This window comes from Zootoca vivipara, chromosome 2 (genome assembly GCF_965207765.1).
Source record: "Zootoca vivipara chromosome 2, rZooViv2.hap1.1, whole genome shotgun sequence".
Classification (NCBI taxonomy): Eukaryota; Metazoa; Chordata; class Lepidosauria; order Squamata; family Lacertidae; genus Zootoca; species Zootoca vivipara.
The window spans coordinates 102,139,426-102,160,188 of record NC_142584.1 but is presented as its reverse complement, the minus strand read 5'-3'; the positions used below and the strand labels follow the sequence as shown (position 1 = coordinate 102,160,188).

Below are 20,763 nucleotides of genomic sequence, written 5' to 3'. Positions count from 1 at the left end.
TGTGGCCAGCATGACAAAGCTGCTTCTGGCAAACCAGAGCAGCACATGGAAACGCTGTTTACCTTCCCGCTGTAGCGGTACCTATTTATCTACTTGCACTTTGACGTGCTTTCGAACTGCTAGGTTGGCAGGAGCTGGGACCGAGCAACGGGAGCTCACCCCGCCGTGGGGATTCGAACCGCTGACCTTCTGATCGGCAAGCCCTAGGCTCTGTGGTTTAACCCACAGCACCACCCGCATCCCTCACTTCAAAATTACCTCACTTCAAAATAGGGATGAAGCAGCCGTGCTGGCTCATATCATATTTACCAGTTGCAGGTGAAAGGCATCCTGGTATTATCTACAGGGAACTTGCACTCTCTTGCCAAAGACCCATCTGGACTCACAGTGGCCACCCAGATATCTTTTGAGAAGCCCACAAGCAGGACCTCAGTCAGTGCAACAATGCTCTCCCCTTCTGTGGTTTCCAGCAACTGGCATCCAAAGGCATAGCCACTGTGGTCGGTAGCTGTGGATATCCTCTTCCAGAAATTTATCCAATCCTTTTTAAAAGCCATCCAAGTTGGGAGCCATATCTACCTATATTGTGGGAGCTAATTCCATAGATTAATGGCGCCTTTTCAGATTTCAGTCTGCGCCTTTCCAGCTTAAGCAACTTTGAGGAATGGGGACAGGATGTTGGCATAGGTAGGAGACGTCACTGCAGAAGATTGGGCATTATTTGGAGTACAGCTTCCCTCACCTGTGTGTTCACAATGCTGGGGCGATGCAAGCAGAGTTTGAGCAAGTATTTGCCCTGCTTTTCAGTCACTGGATTAAGAGCAGCGTCATCGGGGTTCTTGGCCTGAATCAGCTCTTTTAAGCGCACGAAGAACTCGTTTTCTGTTGGATACTTTAGACCTAGGAATTGGGAGACAATGCGATACGTCCAGACAAACCAAAGTCATTTGTGGCACAACTCCAGTTTCAACAGACAAGATGGCGGCAGAATTTAAAGGGTCAGCTAGTAAAAGCAACTTCAAATGGAGAGGCACCAGCTGGGAAGAGTGTTCCATAAGAAGGTCGCCATTACCTGGGGCTCCAGCTCTGCATTGGCCAAAAGATTCATGCATTGCAGGAGGTTGGACTAGATGACCCCCGGGGGTCACCTCCAACTCTGCGATGCTATGACTTAGTTCCGAGTTTCTAGGAATAATCACCCATGTCTCCTCCTTTGGAGGTCTTTAAGCAGAGGCTTGACAGGCATATGTCAAGAATGCTTTGATGGTGTTTCCTGCTTGGCAGGGGGTTGGACTGGATGGCCCTTGTGGCCTCTTCCAACTCTGATTCTATGTCATTTTGGAAAGGCAACTGGAGAAGGAGGTTTGAAGAATTTTGGTACTCACCTGCCGGGCCAAGGAGGGACAAGGAGAAAATCTCAGATGGGTACTGAGCAGCATAAACGCCGGCAACCATTCCTCCCGTAGACATGCCAACCAGGTGAAAAGGCTTTTTGCTCAGGCCAATGGCCTCAACAAACTGAAATAATAAAAAATGTTATTATTAAATGATTACTTCTTACTTTTATGCAGTGCAGGTAAAGAGAAATTGTGTTACATATATTTTTATGACCCTACTGTAGCAACTAAGCCAGGCAGGGTGTTTTCCAGAGAAGACAGTGATCTGTTTTATTGGTCAGTTATTCAACACACAAAACCAGGCCTCTCCTTTCTTTCTAAGCACCATTGCCAATGTGGTGTAATGGTTATAGAGTGTTGGGCCACAATCTGCAAACTAGGGTTCAACTCCCAACTTGGTTTCTTCTAAGCAGCCCATTGGCCCAATTTGAAGTGATCACACAAGCCAGCCGTGATGACAATTCCCACGTTCCACCAATCAGTAAAAGGTCTTCTCTGGGAACCACTCGCCTGCCAGCTTTCAAGATAGAATGGGTCTATCTGTTGGGTAAACGGAGGCCTTACCTGGTGTATCCGTTTAGTCTGAGCTGCAGCTGTGTAACTTTCCCCCAGCAGGCGAGTGGTTTCTCCATGACCGGGCATGTCAAGGCAGATCAAGTGGAGGTCACGAGGAAAGAGCTGCGGAAAGACGAAGTTCTTCATACAAAACCAAGGAATCAAAACAAGCATAGAATCATAGAGGATCATAAAATTGTAGTTGGAAGGGCCCACAAGGGTTATTTATTCCAACACCCTGCAATGCAGGAATCTTTTGCCCGGTGTGGGGGCCCGAACCCATGACCCTGAGGTTAAGTGTCTCATGCTCTACCAACTGCATAACTGGACCTCTTCATTGCTGAAGGGTGGTGTGGTTAAGGTGGCATATTTTCTTAGCAGGCCGGTCTCATATGTATAGACTGGGAGCACACGAACCATCAGTTCTTGCTAGAACCATCAACAGCCGCTTTCCCCACCTTGCTTGGGGTTGCTTAAGAAAGACTTGTGTGACCTGAGGGAAGGCAGAAGTGAGGGAGGCCCAGGCCTGAGAGCTCATGCCATCAGCTCCTGGAGAGACCATCAGTCAGCCTGAGAGGACTCTGTTGCTCTATATTTTATATCTTTTGTTTGTTTTAGTATTTTAAGATTTTAAACAACCTTGGGTGCCTGGGCAGAAAGGCAGTAAAAAAAAAAAGGTAAACGACCCCTGACAGTTAAGTCCAGTGGCGAACAACTCTGGGGTTGCGGTGCTCATCTCACTTTACTGGGTGAGGGAGCCGACGTTTGTCTGCAGACAGTTTTTCTGGGTCATGTGGCCAGCATGACTAAGCCGCTTCTGGCGAAACCAGAACAGTGCATGGAAACGCCGTTTACCTTCCCGCCAGAGAAGTTATCTACTTGTAGAGAAGTTTAACAAAGGCCTCAGCTGCATGATATGTTGAAAGTATAATACCAATTTAAACTGCCATGTCTGGGAGCTGTAGTTTGTTAAGGCTGTTAGGGGAGCCTTGACTACATTTCCCAGGATTCTTTGGGGGAAGCCATGGCTGTTAACTTGGTATAGGAGTGCTTTGTATGTAGGGTGTGGATGGAGCTGCTTTGTTTCTTTATTTAACAGAATTTGTATACTGCTTAATTGTGAAAAAAGGCTCTAAGTGGTTTTCATAAAATATATATATTAAAGTTGTTACCAATCAAAGCCAGAGTTAAAAACAAGCTAACCTTAAAAAGCACCATAATCAAAATAAGCAACAGTTTAAACTATATATGGTCAAGTAAAATTACAGTACATATTAAAATACATGTCAGCTTTACATATCTGGGTAGACTTGCCTAAACAAAATATGATTTGTAAAGAAAACAATATAGCAAGAGAAGGAAGGAAGGAAGGAGGAAGGAAGGAGGGAGGGAGGGAGGGAGGGAGGGGTGAGATACAAATTTAATAAATAAATAGAGTCAAGGGGCAAGGATTTCCAGAGTGTTATTGTCGCCACGCTAGATGATTGATTCCTTACAAATGCAGAATGAGCATTTTTGTGGCACTTGGCAAAGGTGCCAGTTCTCCAGATCGAAGCAGCTCCCTGGGCACATATTGGGCATTGTCCAAATAAAGAAATAGGAACCTACTTTGATTGTATTTAACCATATGTCTTTGTCGAGAGAGAACCCATGAAGCATCAGGATGGTTGGACGAGGTCCAGGCTGTCCCCGCGTGAAGTAACAGAATCGGTAGCCCTCACAATCCATGTGCTCCACTTTCACGCCCCTTCTCTGACGTTTGAACCTAAAAGTATAGAGAGAACCTAGATGAGGGAAGAGTGATTTTGCACTTCCAGTTGACATCAGCGTGGCAGAGTTTCTGCTGCTCACCGGCTTTGCTTTGGCCAGCATAACAACCAGAGGAAATACAGCCTGTGTGATCGTGAGGAACAGCTGCCAGTTACAGCAGAGAGTTGCAATCCCAAGGTTACTGGTGGTTTGATAGCCTAGGGAAAGACACAATTCCTAGCCTGACCTCTCTGTGTGTAAATTTGACTCTCTCTGCCCATTTTTGGTTCACCTGCTACCCATTTAAACACACACACACACACACACACACACACACACACAAACAAACCCTTGGATTTAGGTTGTGAGCACACTGTGCCTTTAAAGCACATTTGAAACATACTCCGCTCAAGGAATTCTGGGTGCTGTAGTTTACCTGCCACAGAGTTGCCATTGCCAGGAACCTTTAAGAAACAAGAGTACCCAGAATTCTTTGAAGGAAAGAATGTGTTTTGAATGTGCTTTAAAAGTATAGCCTTAGACTCCTTAAAGGGGCCATTTATTGCCACCCTGTTTATTTATGGCTCTTCTTTGGTAGTGTTGTTTTGCAAGCTGTTACCTCCTTGTTTTTGTTACATTTTATCCTCTCCTCTCATAGATTCATGTACTGTGGTACCTTGGTTCTTGAACTGAATCCGTTCCGGGAGTCCGTTCAACTTCTGAAACCATATGAAAACCAAGGCCTCTGATTGGCTGCGGGAGCTTCTTGCACTTAAGCAGAAGTCACATTGGATGTTTGGCTTCCGAAAAACATTTGCAAACCGGAACACTTACATCCAGGTTTGCGGTTTTGGGGATCCGATTTGTTTGGCAGCTAAGACAGCCCTGCATCAAGATCAGGTTTAGGGACTCTCTCCCTGCCTCTGATGTTTGTCTGAATTGATGGGAGTAGTTTAACAACAGCTGGAAAGCCAAAACCTACCCACACATGCTCTAGATTAGTATCAGACCTAGTGCAGGGTGTTGGGGACAGGTGATTCTCTGGATGTTGTTGGACTATAATTCCCATCATCCCTGGCCATTGCTCGTGTTGACTGGGACTGATGGGAGCTGGAGTCTGAGAACAGCGGAGGACCACAGATTCTCCCTTGCTGTCCTATTGCAGCTTTTAGCTTTCTGGCTTCCTGGATTCTGAACTTGCACCAAACAGATACTGCTTCCTGGTTAGGACACTGCATAGTTGACCACAGATGGAAGTCAGTTCATATATCAGATGTTGCTGATACCCAACACTCATCACACTTGAACATTCCTGCTGAGGCTGATGGGAGCTGGAGTCCAACAACATCCCACCACTACTATATATAACCTGAGCTATGCACTCACCACTTCATGATCCTGAATATTAGTGAAGGCAACGCATGGTACCGCACAAAAATGGAAGTTGTTAGGATACTCATAGGGATGCGAAAAATCGTCTTGATCACGGTGAGATCCATGGCTGCTCGTTAAGGTGGTTCTTTGTGGCCTGCACATAATAAACCAATCAGACAATCATAGAAAAGAATAAAGTCAGTTAATAGGATGTGAATCCTAATGCCTGCAGTTCTGCTAGAATTTCATTTCCCAGAAGAGCAGATAAAGAAATCTTAGAATTAGTTGAGAGACCTGTTTCTTTTGCCATTTGGGGTAGATTATTTGAAGTAGGGTAATAATTTTTCATTGTGCATTCATTGGAAAGAAAATTGTTCTCAGGTTATGACCAGATGCTATATTATTCCAAAGGTATTTCAGGTACATTTGAGGTTAATTTTTAGGAATGTCAGAAGAGAGGAGGAAATAACCTTCACATGTGATGGACATGCAGTGTGGTTAATGCATCTATAAAGAAAACAACCAGTATAGCACTAGTGTTAGAAGTGTACCACTATAATACCAGAAGCTGATTTCTTATATAAAGGCTGCTTTATTTGGTCAAATGGGACACTGCCCCACCAACCTCAACCAGCCCCCACCTTCTTGACTAAGATCTTACAACCAGTCCAGAGGAGAGCACTGGCTGCCAGCTACATCCACCATAATATCAGGGCTGCCCCTGGTGGAACTCAACAGGGAGGGTGATGGGGACAAAAGAATCTCTCATGTTGTTGGCATCCGCCTGTCTTGGGAGTTGCTCCGCCAGCAAGCCTGGTGCCTGAAGCCAGCTCCTTGTAGAGCACGTCCTGGGGGATCCTGACATCTTCCATTCTGTGGACATGACCAAGCCAGCGTAGACTTCACTGAGACAGGAGTGCGAACATGCTGGGAATTTCGGCTAGGGGGAGCAGCACATCTTTGTTTGAGATGCTGTCCTGCCATGTGATGCCCCAGATCTTCCTGACACAGTGTGTGTGGAAGCTGTTGAGGCATCGCTCCTGGCGGTTGTAAGTTGCCCACCTCTCACTTCCATAAAGCAGCGTGCTCAAGACACAAGCCTGGTAGGCCTTCATCTTGGTGTGTTTCATCAACAAGGCAATTGGAAGAAAAAAAATACTTAGTTAATACAAATGGAGCTGAGTAGCCTAGCTGTGTGATCCATGCTCTACTTAGATAGACTACCATGTATGAAATGGAGAAATGGAGGCAGTGAGAGATTTTACTTTCTTGGGCTCCTTGATCACTGCAGATGGTGACAGCAGTCACGAAATTAAAAGACGCCTGCTTCTTGGGAGAAAAGCAATGACAAACCTAGACAGCATCTTAAAAAGCAGAGACACCACCTTGCCGACAAAGGTCCGTATAGTTAAAGCTATGGTTTTCCCAGTAGTGATGTATGGAAGTGAGAGCTGGACCATTAAGAAGGCTGATCGCCGAAGAATTGATGCTTTTGAATTATGGTGCTGGAGGAGACTCTTGAGAGTCCCATGGACTGCAAGAAGATCAAACCTATCCATTCTGAAGGAAATCAGCCCTGAGTGCTCACTGGAAGGACAGATCGTGAAGTTGAGGCTCCAATACTTTGGCCACCTCATGAGAAGAGAAGAATCCTTGGAAAAGACCCTGATGTTGGGAAAGATGGAGGGCACTAGGAGAAGGGGACGACAGAGGATGAGATGGTTGGACAGTGTTCTCGAAGCTATGAACATGAGTTTGACCAAACTGCGGGAGGCAGTGCAAGACAGGAGTGCCTGGGGTGCTATGGTCCATGGGGTCACGAAGAGTTGGACATGACTAAATGACTAAATAACAACAGCAACCATGTATTGTAAGTGGGGTTTACCCTTGAAGATGGTCCGGAAGCTCCAGCTAGGGCAGAATGTGATGAGGCAAGGAGGGACTGTATAACACTTGTCCCGAGAGAGCTGAATTGGCTGCCTATTTGCTACTGGGCCCAGTTCAAGCTGTGAATACCCAAATACACGAGGAAGGGTCTCTCCCCATATCTGCCAACCCAAGCCGTACATTCTGCAATGAAGGCCTGACGAGTTGTCCCATCAAAAAGTGTGGCTTATTGTATGGTGCCTCAAGAGATAGGCCTTTCTGTGACAGCTACATTCCCTCATGGGCAGCCTCTGGGAGGGGTCAGATACCAATGGCGGGCAGGATCAGAGGCAAACAGTAGGCAGAGCAACAGATGTGTAACTCATTGTGCAGTAGGCTACATTCCAGCTATACAAAAACCAGAAATTTCTACACTTGCCACATACGCACCCTCCATCGATGCAAGACAGAGGTATTGTTGCAGTACAAATACACATTCCATGCATGGAAAACATTCAGGGAAGGGCAATAAGGTTCCCTACCTTTAGGGATGTTGTCGTATCCCAATACAAACAGAATCTGCATGTGTTTGCTTATTTGTCCCATGTCAGAAACAGAAAGCAATCCAATGAATATGATATGTATCGCTGCTTCCGGTCTGGTAAAAATTATGTCATTTATTGCATCTCCCCCACCCGCCCGCCATTTGCATTGCTCTTTCCTTGCATTTGAGGGAATGGGATGGAGTAAAGTTACAGCAATGCAGTTTTCATAATTACATAAATTCCATAAGTTACAGAGTTTCACCGCAACGGGCAGCCAGATAATCAGGTACGTGTTGGTGGGGAAGGTGAACTGCAGCAGAACAGGAACAGGGCTGCATGTGACAGATACAGTGTGGGGATGGAAAAACCATGTCTTCTTTCATTGCTACCTACCTGTGCTCTATTCTCATCAACCCTCTTCTGCCTGGATTCAGCTTGTCCTCCTCGTGATTCATCCCAAAAGCCTGTTTAGGACTAAGACAAGTGCTTCTGGTGGTGTTGGTGAATTGCAACCCAATTGTGTGTTATGAGTGTGCTGATGATGAACCTGGCTCCAAACCTCTGAAGAGCTCCCCACAAGATCTTGAAACAGATCTTGAAAGATGCAGTAGTGCTCTGGCTGAAACTGTTCTGGGCAGCTCCTGAGCCAAGGGAAATAATTTCTCTCATCATCACCTCCCAGGCAGAAGTAAACCTATTTGAACCTCCGGCAGATTAGAAGCAACTATTCCCAAGATTATTTTGGCTGCTTATCCTGGGGACTACAAACCCCAGTGCGGACTGTGTGGGGTACAGCAGGTAGGGGGGGCAGATGCCCTTGAACTACAACTCCCACCATTCCTGACTGCTTCTTCTTCTTGTTGTTGTTGTTGTTGTTTTAAAAAATGTTCCCTTTTAACAAGGCCTTTGGTTGATTTGATTGACATCTTATGCCCTTTAAAAATGGTTTTTTTTGGGGGGGAGTTATTGGGTTGTTGTTTTTATTTTGATTATGTATTTGTGGTTTTATATTCTGAGTCTAGGGCTTGCTGATCAGAAGGTCGGTGGTTCGAATCCCTGTGACGGGGTGAGCTCCCGTTGCTTGGTCCCAGCTCCTGCCAACCTAGCAGTTCGAAAGCCCATCAAAATGCAAGTAGATAAATAGGAACCACTACAGCGGGAAGGTAAACGGCATTTCCATGTGCTGCTTTAGTTTGCCAGAAGCGGCTTTGTCATGCTGGCCACATGACCTGGAAGCTATACGCCGGCTCCCTCGGCCAATAATGCGAGATGAACGCGCAACCCCATTGTCAGTCACGACTGGACCTAATGGTCAGGGGTCCCTTTACCTTTACCTTATTCTGATTTTATTCTGTGAACCACCCTGAAACCTGCGGGTATAGGGCGGTATATAAATTCAATAAATAAATGAATAAAAATTGGTTTATAGGTGCTAGAATTTCATTCAGATTTGAGGTGTTGAAAGCTAGTCACTCCTCACACCCTGTGTGAGGTGATAGCTAGACCCATGTGTGTATTTGACCTGCATATTGGACGTGTCTAAACCCTCTGGAATTAGCACGTGTCATGGGCTAAATGAGGCAAGCTGGTGCTAATTTACTAATGACTAATTTCCATGGAGGTGGTAGCCTGTGGGGTAATGAGACGTTTAGCACAACCATGCATCAAAGGAACTCGCCGCAGAGAGCAAAGAGGTGGGGCCCTTTCGACTTCGGAGATAAAACCATGAGTCTTGGGCTTGCAGGGAGGAGTTAAGCAACAAAGCTGGGAAGCAGCATGCTGGAGAGAGAGAGGGGTGTGTGTGTGAAGAGCAGCATTTGAGAACAATGGTAGCTATGGAAGAAGCCACAACCTCTTGGGGTATGAATGTTGTGGACCACTCCTACGTAGGCTCAGGTTGTATATATGTGTAAATAAACCATAGATCATAAAGACACCACAGTCTCTGTTGTGCTTCGTTTCAAATAAGGAAACAAAGGCCTTAGGTAAGTGCCTGTCATGGACCGGTTGGATGCAGAAGAATAGTGAGAGGAACCAGATGGGGAAACACCAAGGGAAGAAGGATCAGAACCCAGGGAGTGGCGGTGGGACTACAATGAAGGGGAAGAGGGAGCAGACTGGGAGGAGGAGGTGTTGGAAGCTGAAGAGGTAATGGGGCTTGGTGAGCTGGGAGAGTCTGTGGCAGAGAGAAAAACCAGAAACAGAGACAGAAGCAGAAGCAGGAGAGGAAGGAGGCCAAGATGAGTCAGGCTGGTGAAAAGTCATGGGTGTCTCCCCTTTTTGCTGCAACAAACTCCCTTCCCCCTTGTCTCCCAGAACCAGGAGAGGGCTAAAACGGGTGGAGCAGTGAGACTCTCCACACAGGCACAGTCTCTGATTGCTTGGAGAAAGCCCTGGAGAGGAGGGGGCTTAAACGGCTATGAGGAAGCAGGGACTTTCCATCTCTGCAACTGATCCATTGGTCAAGTCCTACTGGGGATGAACTGCTCTGCTCATTACACCACCAAGCTTGTGCAGATCATGTTGTTGCTAATAAAGAGTTAACTCCAGCTTGCACAGTCCGGTTTACTGCCAGCTCAGTCCAGGCAGTGCCTGGAACTCCTTGCTGTGGAGGTTGGGAGTGGCTTGTATCAATATGTATGCAGTTGGACTCTTCTGAAGATTTATCCATAAGCAAATCGTTGAGTTTATAAGGCAAAGGTCCTGCCCGTTTGCTCAGCTGAATAGACCCCCCCCCCCGAATGCTTAATCAGAATCTTCTTTTTGTAACTTGAAGCCATTGGTTCAAGTCCTACTCTCCAGAGCAGGAGAAAACAAGCATGCTCCTTCCTCCATGTGACAGCTCTTAAGATATTTGAAGTTGGCTATCATATCTCCTCTCAGTCTCCTCTTTTCCAGGCTAAACATACCCAGCTCCTTCAACCATTCCTCATAAGGCTTGGTTTCCAGACCCTCCCTTGATCGTCTTGGTTGCCCCCCTCTGCACACATTCCAGCTTGTCAACATCCTTCTTAAATTGTGGAGCCCAGAATTGGACACAGCATTACTGGTGTGGTTTGACCAAGGCAGAATAGAGCAAGACTATGACTTCCCTTGATCTGGACACTAGACTTCTGTTGATGCAGCCTAGAATAGCATTAACTTCTTTTGCTGCTGCGTCACACTGTTGACTCATGTTAAGCTTGGGATCTAATTTTAATTTGCATAGTTATTTGTTTATTATTGTTTTAACCCCCCCTTTTCCTCCAAGATGCTCAAGGTGGCATACATGGTTTGCCTTCTCCCCTTTTTATCCTCACAACAACCCTGTGAGGTAGGCTGGGCTGAGAGGCAGTGACTAGTCCATGGCCACCCAGTGAACTTCACGGCTGAGTGGAAACTTGACCCTTGCTCTCCTAGGTCCAGTGCTCTAACCCTACACCACACTGGCTCTTCATCATACATTTTTCGTTGATTCAGTTACCTTGCCACTCTACAATTCTATGATTTGAGCACTGAACACCTGATCAATCAGGCTTCTAAGGTGTTTATTATAATGATTTAATTTGATCTTCACAAGTGACTTTTAGCCCTCTTTGTTCTGTTCTCTTTCATTGCCTTTGCTGATGCTTTTAGAATTGCTTTTTTTTGTTCTACTGATGGGTTAATAATAATAATAATAATAATAATAATAATAATAATAATAATAATAATATGTTTAATTTTGTATTCCTGCCCTGGTATTGGTACCAATCAAGAGTAGGCTATCAATCTTTTAAATATTAGTAAAGAATTTTTTTTATTTTTTAAACTTTTTAAAATTTTTATACTGCCTGTCATCTGTAGATCTCAGCATGGTTCAAAACACAAAATTACAAATAATATAATATAATATACTGATTAAAATATATATGATATAATATAAAACTTCCACTGAAAGGGAAATCATAGCATCACTGACTGGCAAACATGACAAAGAGTAACAAGTTCTTCTTAGGTATGCTAGCATTCCTCCTTATGTATACCACTCTGTGTTTAGCAGAATGCCAAAAGGGTTAGAGGAATACATGGCATAGATTAAAACACTGTGTGCAATAGATTGCTTAGATCAGGCATAGGCAAACTCCGGCCCTCCAGATGTTTGGGACTACAATTCCCATCATCCCTGACCACTGGTCCTGTTAGCCAGGGATGATGGGGATTGTAGTCCCAAACATCTGGAGGGCCGGAGTTTGCCTATGCCTGGTTTAGATGTTGCTCAGCCTGCCATTCCCCATGCACACATTTGAGTTACCTGCACAGATATGCACAGCAATTCGCAAACTTGCGCCCTGTCTGTCAAATTCCCTGTTTCTTCCATGGAGTCTTACCTGGGACGGGGAGTTGTGCACAGGTGTCCACTCTCGCTTTTCACTGCTGCCTCATTTGTGGGTATCTGCATCTTCAAGCTGGGTGGAGGAGTCTTTTAAGGACGTCCTTCCTCCCACATCGAAAGCCTCCTGGACACCGAAGGAGCATTCTGCAGCTGGGTTCATCACAATTCCCCACCCCACACACATACACAGGCACTGCCGCCTTGAAATCGCCAGAGGTTCTGTGATGAAACACTTAAGGGCCCATGACTGCTACATCCCTGGAACCTTTGGGCTTGTTCCTCTCTAACTCGGCAGCCTCCTGCTGTAATTAGGTGCCCAGCCTCATGGCATGAAGACAGTTAAAAGGTGACTGGCTGCTCTGGAGGCAAAGGAGACTCGGGTGAATGAATGTTGTGGCTCTCCCCCCTTGCCAATCAGGGGATCCCTAGAGAAAAGAGCAATAGCAAGGAGGAACCTGGAGGCCAAGTCCTAGAAGGAAGGGCTGAAGGTGCCCGGAGAAAAGACAATTAAGAGGCAACGAGATAGCCATCTTCAACTATTTGAAGGGCTGCCCTGTATACAGTGGAGCTAACGTGTGCTTCTGTTGTTCCAGGTCAGGGGTGAACTGGAAGTAGGCTGCATAGGTAATATGTTACACAAGAAACCGCCTTCTGCTGGATGGGATCATGGGTCCATCGAGTTCAGTGTCATCAACACTCAGCCAGAAGTCTCTTCCATCCCTACCTGGAGATAGTGGGGAACGAACCAGGTGCTTGTTTTGTACCTGGACCTGGCTGGTAGATCTTGGGGTTCTAGGTAGGCCAATCAGTGTTGGCTGGTGCCATTCAGTATGCTTGTTTTGTACCTGGACCTGGTTGGTAGATCTTGGGGTTCTAGGTAGGCCAATCAGTGTTGGCTGGTGCCATTCAGTATGCTTGTTTTGTACCTGGACCTGGTTGGTAGACCTTGGGGTTCTAGATAGGCCAATCAGTGTTGGCTGGTGCCCTTTGGGGCTGGTGGGGTAAAAGGCAGGGCACCCAACAGTATGTGGCACCTGAGCCAATGGCAAGTAGAGCCAACTTATTCTGGTTTCGTCCCCATCGTCCCTTGTCGAAGTCAGCTGGGAGGACAACACTGAGACTAAGGACGGGGTAGCTGATGGGCACTGTCACACCTTGGGATAGGTGCAAGTAACTGGGCATTTTCTGGAACAATATGTGAATTAGAACACAGAGAGGGTTGTAGCCAATACTTGCCCTCCTCTGAGTAGACTCATTCGAGGTAATGGACATTTATTAGTGTTGTTGTTGTTGTTGTTGTTGTTGTTGTTGTTGTTGTTGTTTAAATTTGTATACCGCCCTTCATCCAAAGATCACAGGGCAGTTCACAACAGAAAAATGAAAAATCAAAAACATAAAATGCAGAAGCCAAACAAACCGATAACAGCCCCCTCCCCCAATTACATTTAAAAGGGAATAGAATGTTAATCAGCCAAATGGTTGAAGAGAAACATTTTTGCCCTGTGCCTAAAGATATGTAATGAAGGAGCCAGGCAAGACTCCTTGGGGAGATCCTTCAGGGAACAATTCAGGTTCATTATTTTAATGGCTCTACCCTGACCCAGGCAATCCTTCAAAATTTGCACTATGAATTTGCGGTGCCATTCTCCAGCCAGGTAATGTGTGAACAAATGCATATGCTAGTGAACATGTGCAGAAATATGTATATATTATTGAAAAATAGCATGCGAAAATTGCATTACAGTGGTGCCTCGCGTTGACGAATTTAATTCATTCCGCGAGTCAATTCGTTTTGCGCAAAATTCGTCTTGTGAATCACAGTTTACCATAGGAATGCATTGAATTTTTTATTTTTTATTTTGCCCATAGGAACACATTAATTAAATTTCAGTGCATTCCTATGGGAAACAGCGATTCGGAAGATGAATTTTTCGCAAAACGAATTCATCTTGCGAGTCACCATCAGATCGCAAGACGCATTCGTCTTGTGAAAAATTCGTCTTGCAGGGCATTCGTCTTGCGAGGTACCACTGTATATTAGGGGAAATTGCTTTGCCAAATGCCTATATTCAGCAGCATTATATACAAAACAAGGAGACATTTGCACTAAAATGCTGAGAAATTTTCATGACGATTCTTTAAATGCAGATATTTATTTATTTATTTATTTAATAAAATGCATATACCACTTGATTATAGGGTGGGTTGAGAAACCCTCAAAGCAGCTTTGCACAGATGAAGAAATGTGAAGAACTGAATGAGAAACGCAGAGAAATGGAAATAAATGAAGTCACCCATCCCTCCCAGCAGATATGTTTTTGAGAAAATGCATATTTACTTACTAAAACCACAAGTAGCTTGCCCTAAATCTGGGAGGAGTAGAGAGATAACTCTCTTAAATAAACTCCTGTCCTGTTGAAACCAAGCTTCTACATGTGCCTTAAGCCATTTTGGTTGGCAAACTTTTCTGTGAGCAAACCAGCAAGATTCGGTTCCAGGTAAGCCAAGCATATTCATCTCGTTTGCACAGATAAACATTTAAAATATTATCTAGTGCAAATTAAATGCTGCAGCAATCGAGCTTCTGGTAGGGAGATGAGTTTGTTTGCGTTCCTAGCTTGCCAAAGGTATAACATAATACAATGTCAAACAAGAACTCTCTGTGGACCGCAGCATTCATCCTGATTTTCTTACACTAAATTTAGTCCAGTCTGGTTTTTATGGAGCCTTTGGGTTTGTTTATGGGCAGTAATTATACAACTAGCATTCATCCTGCACTAGTCCTGATTTGTTACAGGACATTTATATGTCTGTACATTTCACAGTCACTTTCCAAAATGCAAAACCTTGAATGAATGAATGAATTTACTGTACTAGGGCAACAGTCTTAATCCACAGAGCCTTAATCCACTTCAACTGTGCAAACTTGAAGTTCTATTATATACCATGTTTCTCCGAAAATAAGCCATACCCCAAAAATAAGCCATGCCCCAAAAATAAGCCATAGTGATAGGCAGTTTAACCTTGTAGGTTAAACTGTACCATACTTAATTTAAAAAAAAGACATCCCCTGAAAATAAGCCACCGTGGTGTGTTTTTTTAAGGAAAATATATATATAAGACGGTGTCTTATTTTTGGAGAAACATGGTTACAGTTGTGCCTTGGTTTTCAAACAGCTTAGTTCCCAAACGTTTTGGCTCCCGAACGTCGCCAACCCGGAAGTGACTGTTCCAGTTTGCGAAGTATTTTTTTGGAAGCCGAACTTCTGACGGGGCTTCCATGGCTTCCGATTGGCTGTAGGAGCTTCCTGCAGCCAATCAGAAGCCGTGCTTTGGCTTTCGAATGTTTTGGATGTCGAACAGCCTTCTGGAACAGATTCCATTCGACTTCCAAGGTACGACTGTACTTGAATATCTCTCGCAAAATATGGATCATCTGGAGGCACCCGTACACAATCCCTGATCGTCTTCTGTGGTTGCCTGGAGAGTTGTCTTCTGCTTATACTTTTCTCAAACTTTGGAATTGGAGACACGCTGCCCCCCAATTCTGAAACGGCTTTACTTTCTCATCTGCCCAAGACCAGCAGAAGAAGAACTCGGGGAGATATTTGCACAATATCATGAGGCTGCACTCTGGTGCATGGTGTGTGGGCCAGTAGGACTTCCACCTAGGGCAGGGAACCTTTCCCAAAACGCCGAACGGGTGGTGATTGTGACACAGAGCCTCAGCTGCTGAGGGCAGGGGTGGAGTGCTGAGTGCTGAGTCCTCTCCCTCTCGTAAATCTTATCTCCTGCCCTTGATGGCTCACACCAGAGCTTCCTTGCCCATTCTCTGAGGGCAGTCATTGCTGTCAAATCTTGGTCAGGGGTAGGTTGGAGAGGCTCCAAAGATTCTGCTCCTCTCCAGAAGGTCATTCTCCCTTCCAGGTGTTCTGCACCCCTCTTTTTAGAACAAAGGACTTAGACCACTGCCAGTGCCAGTCTTGTATTGTAGCACTTTTTAAAAACCAACCAAAAGTTAAGAGGATAGCACCCCTGCACCCTTCCCCCCCCTCTCTCTCCTTCAAATTCTATGCTCTGTGGAAGCAGCAATGGCCAGTAGCAGCAGGAGAAAATCAAGTCAGTCCCCATGTAAAGGTGAACCTACCTAATTCAGACTTTGCGAAACAATACGCAAACCGAAGCAGAGCCACCCTTTGACATTTGCTCTTCTCTGGATTTGGCAGCACAAGTTCTCCAGCCCAAGGAAGGTGTGCAAAAAGAAAAATACCTATGTCATGGTAGAGTGTGCATAAAAGTTGGTGAAAGTAGCACATCCAAATGCATCACATTAGGGACAATTGCTTTGCCAAGTTGTGTATATTGGGCAGAATTACAGGCAGAAATGAATATATTGGGAGAATATTGCACTGAAATGCTGATGGATTATCATGAGGGCTTTGGGGGGGGAGGGAATACATATTTCACAAACTGACGTGGAAATGTGAAGAACCGAACTGAAGACTGGAAAAACAAGAAACGGACATTGGCGGACTGGCCCATTATTTGTAGCAGAAACCTATGTCCCCACTGTGGAAGGATCCAGAATTGGCCACCACAATCACTTACGGACTCATTGTTAAAACCGTGTTTATGGAAGACAATCTTACTCGGCTACGAGTGATCGCAGATGATGATGAAGAAGAAGAAGCCAGTGTGGTGTAGTGGTTAAGAGTGGTAGACTCGTAATCTGGGGAACCGGGTTCGCATCTCCACTCCTCCACATGCAGCTGCTGGGTGACCTTGGGCTAGTCACGCTTCTCTGAAGTCTCTCAGCCCCACTCACCTCACAGAGTGTTTGTTGTGGGGGGAGGAAGGGAAAGGAGAATGTTGGACGCTTTGAGACTCCTTTGAGTAGTGATAAAGCGGGATATCAAATCCAAACTCTTCTTCTCTTCAAATCAAAGAAGAAGAAGAAGAAGAAGAAGAAGAAGAAGAAGAAGAAGAAGAAGAAGAAGAAGAAGAAGAAGAAGAGGCAGGCGCTGCTTGGCGCTATGGGGCTGGGGCAGGGCAGGGTGGCAAAGAGGTCCAGGCAAACAGGAGCAATGCCAGTGTTGTACCCGCCAACATTTCTCCAATGAAAATGGGAACATCCTAAATAATAACAGTAACAGTAACAACAACAACAACAACAATACCTTGCTCATCCGACTGGGTTGCCCCTGCCACACTGGGCAGCTTCCAACATATAAAAAATAATAATAGAACATTAAACATTTAAAAAACCTTCCCTTTACAGGGCTGCCTTCAGATGTCTTCTAAAGGTTGTATAGTTACTTATCGCCTTGGCTTGGAGGTCACATAACTCCATTCCTTCTGATGAAAACAGGGACGCCCGAAGGAAAAGCGGGACGTTCCAGAATTGAATCAGAAACCGGGATGGCTTCTGTAAATCTGGGATTGTCCCTGGGAAATGGGACACTTGGAGGGTTTGCAGTGTCCGTAGGGTGGCTCACCCAGACCGCGGGGTTTCCAGAGTTTCCTGTGATGAGGGCTTGGTTGTGAAGCCACTCTGAGAACTGCAGCTCACTGTGGGGGAATCGGGGTCTCCTAACAACTCTCAGCACCCTTAACAAATCCTGTGGTTCTTTCTGGGGAAGCATTGGCTGACTGACAAGTGGGATAATACAGCTTAGTGCAGATGGGGAGACAGAGAGACAACATCTTGTTGTTTATTGGCTACCAAGGGCTGCAAACCCCTTTGCCTCAACTTGCCCTCAGAGCATCTCTCAAATGGCTGCTGCTTGGCTGGCATGGTGTGGGAGAGCAAGACCAGGTTGGCCAACTGAGGCTGAACAGTTGCACCTGCTCTGTGGTAGCCACAAGAGAGGCCTCAATTACAGGTGAGGAGGCTCTGGCTGGCAGTAATATACTACTTATTTCATTCTTAAGTGGGTGTTGCAGATAAAAATACAACCAATTAATTAACAGTAATGACCATGAGTCTACGAAAGGGCAAGTCAAGACAGGCCTCAAGCACTTTTTCGCTGTGTGACACACGGGTGTCAGGTATCACTCAATGCACTCGTAATGTCCGTCCCAGAAAAGCTGTTCTGTTTTGTAGCTCTGCACCCACTTTTCCTCTTCGGTTCATTCCTCATTCCATCTTGGAAGAACGATCCTAAGGGGATGGTTGTGGGATTCTGTGGAGAAGGAGCCATGCAGGAAGCTACCTTTCTGAGCCCAAGCTGTAGAGGTCAGGGGTTGAACCGGGGCCTTCTACATGCTCAGCAGATGGTCTACCACTGAGCTACGGACTTGTGTACACACACACACACACACACACACACACACACACACACACACACAAACACACTGAGGCATTCCCCTGCTCTGGTTTGAAGACAAATTTAAGTATCTGAGATCCCAGAGAGCTGCTGCCAGTCGGTGTAGACAATAAACCACTGAGCCTCTTGGGCTTGCTGATCGGAAGGTTGGCTGTTTGAATCCCTGCGACAGGGTGAGCTCCTGTTGCTCTGTCCCAGCTCCTGCCAATCTAGCAGTTCGAAAGCACGCCAGTGCAAGTAGATAAATTGGTACCGCTGCGGCGGGAAGGTAAATGGCGTTTCCGTGCGCTCTGGTTTCCATCACAGTGTTCAGTTGCACCAGAAGCGGTTTAGTCCTGCTGGCCACATTACCTGGAAAACTGTCTGCAGAAAAACGGCGGCTCCCTCAGCCTGAAAGCGAGATGAGCGCCACAACCCCATAGCCACCTTTGACTGGACTTAACCGTCCAGAGGTCCTTTACCTTTCACTTTTTATATAGACACCATATAAGGCAGCTTCCTATGTTGTATATCCAGCTATTTCCACTCCCTTCCAAGCCGATCTGAGTTGCCTTGGTGCCTGTTGCAAGGTAAAGCTGTCAGAGAGGCTAAGCTACCTGATCCCCACCCAACCTCTGTCAGCCTCCCAGCCTCATCCCGACCCTTTCCCCATGGAAAAGCCTCTTTTCCCCCCTCCCTCCCCATCAGGCACAATCTTCCAGACCCTTTTGCAGCTCGCTTCCGTTGTTGAACGTTGAACGTTGTTCTAGAAGCAAGAAGCAGGAACCAGAGACAGACAGAAAGGGAGGGAGAACTCTCTCCCCTTCCTCTTTATCTATCAGGTCTAGCATCTCCTCTAATAACATTTTACAAGGGAGAAGGAGTAGTAGTAGTTGTGGAATGTAATTTGTAGTTTGGGCCTGAGCAGAAGGCAGCAGCTGCTGTTCAGCAAGCTTCTCTGCTCCAGCTGAAGGACAAGATTTGCAAAAGCCTTGAAGAATGATCCTGCGGTGGCAATGTATGTCCGGTGGGGGGGGGGGACTTTTCTTATTTCATTCTATTTTTTTTAATTGTTATTTAAAATACAAATCAAAACATACACTGACATTTTTACACACGCAAGAAGAGGAAAAAAACAAAAAAAGAAAAAGAAATTAAAAGTTAAAACAAATAATAATAATAATAATTTATTATTTGTACCCTGCCCATCTGGCTGACTCTCCCCAGCATACTAATAGGTTTATATATCTAGTACTTCCAATCCTTCTCATCATTGTTGTTGTTCAGTCGTTTAGTCGTGTCCGACTCTTCGCAACCCCGTGGACCAGAGCACGCCAGGCACTCCTGCCTTGCACTGCCTCCCACAGTTTGGTCAGACTCATGTTGGTAGCTTCGAGAACACTGTCCAACCATCTTGTCCTCTGTCGTCCCCTTCTCCTTGTGCCCTCAATCTTTCCCAACATCAGGGTCTTTTCCAGGGAGTCTTCTCTTCTCATGAGGTGGCCAAAGTATTGGAGCCTCAGCTTCACGATCTGTCCTTCCAGTGAGCACTCAGGGCTGATTTCCTTCAGAATGGATAGGTTTGATCTTCTTGCAATCCATGGGACTCTCAAGGGTCTCCTCCATCACCCTAATTCAAAAGCATCAATCCTTAGGCGATCAGCCTTCTTTCTTCTCATCATACCCTTTACTATATCATCAATTTTTCACAGGTTTGTGTTATATCTTTTCTTTCTCGTCCATTCAACAATTTTTTTTAGTCTTTTTCTTTACAAATATCATTCAATTTCTGCTAGCATGGAATTGCTTTTACAATACAGTTTCAAATACTCTTTTTACATAATCCATTCTTTAGAAGTTTTCTGTTTCGAAAATTGACGGGATCAGTCAGAAGACTTTCTTATTCATTCTACAGTAGTAGAGTAGAATAGCAAAAGCGGGGGGCGGGCGGAAAAACTAGCTGTGAAGGTGCAGTTCCTCTGTGTCTGCTTTCTTTATTTGAATCCCACGTTTTCTCCCAAAGGAGCTCCAAATTGCAGATATCTTCCTCCCACGTTTTCTGCTCAACAAGCCTGCGAGGTGGGGGGGGGGAATGACTGGCCCAAGGTCACCCAGTGAACTTTCTGGCCAAGGACACCCCTAGACGTCCTTTTTTATCATGCATTCATGATGATTTGTGCTCCGGGGGAGGGGGTTATATGTGAACCTGCTTTCAGGCGCTTCATTTCCAATTGGTGCATGCTCTATGCCAGGGGTCCCCAAACTAGGTGCCGGATGCAGCCCAATCGCCTTCTAAATCCAGCCCCCGGTTGGTCTGGGAATCAACATGTTTTTATATGAGTAGAACGTGTCCTTTTATTTAAAATACATCTCTGGGTTATTTGTGGGGCCTGCCTGGTGTTTTTACATGAGTAGAATGTGTCCTTTTATTTAAAATGCATCTCTGGGTTATTTGTGGGGCATAGGAATTTGTTCATTTTCCCCCCTCCAAAATATAGTCCGGCACCCTACAAGGTCTGAGAGACAGTGGACCGGCCCCCTGCGGAAAAAGTTTGCTGACCCCTGCTCTATACCTTCCTGCTGAAATCCTGCAGCTTCTTCAACCACTTCTTTGTCCC

The 20,763-nt window shown here is 45.6% G+C and overlaps 1 protein-coding gene across 1 annotated transcript in view; it reads right to left on the bottom strand.

Moving 5' to 3' along the window:
* The window catches only part of LOC118080066 (monoacylglycerol lipase ABHD6-like), a 31,726-nt gene extending 12,388 nt beyond the window's left edge, over positions 1–19,338 (bottom strand). The window contains exons 1-6 of the mRNA XM_088662633.1: positions 11,836–19,338; positions 5,088–5,229; positions 3,561–3,717; positions 1,962–2,075; positions 1,386–1,518; positions 743–900 (exon numbers count right to left, since the gene is read on the bottom strand). Of these exons, the coding sequence (XP_088518759.1) occupies positions 743–900; positions 1,386–1,518; positions 1,962–2,075; positions 3,561–3,717; positions 5,088–5,200 (675 nt within the window). The 5' untranslated portion in view covers positions 5,201–5,229; positions 11,836–19,338. The remainder of the gene's footprint in view (positions 1–742; positions 901–1,385; positions 1,519–1,961; positions 2,076–3,560; positions 3,718–5,087; positions 5,230–11,835) is intronic.
* Between the last annotated feature and the right edge of the window lie 1,425 nt (positions 19,339–20,763).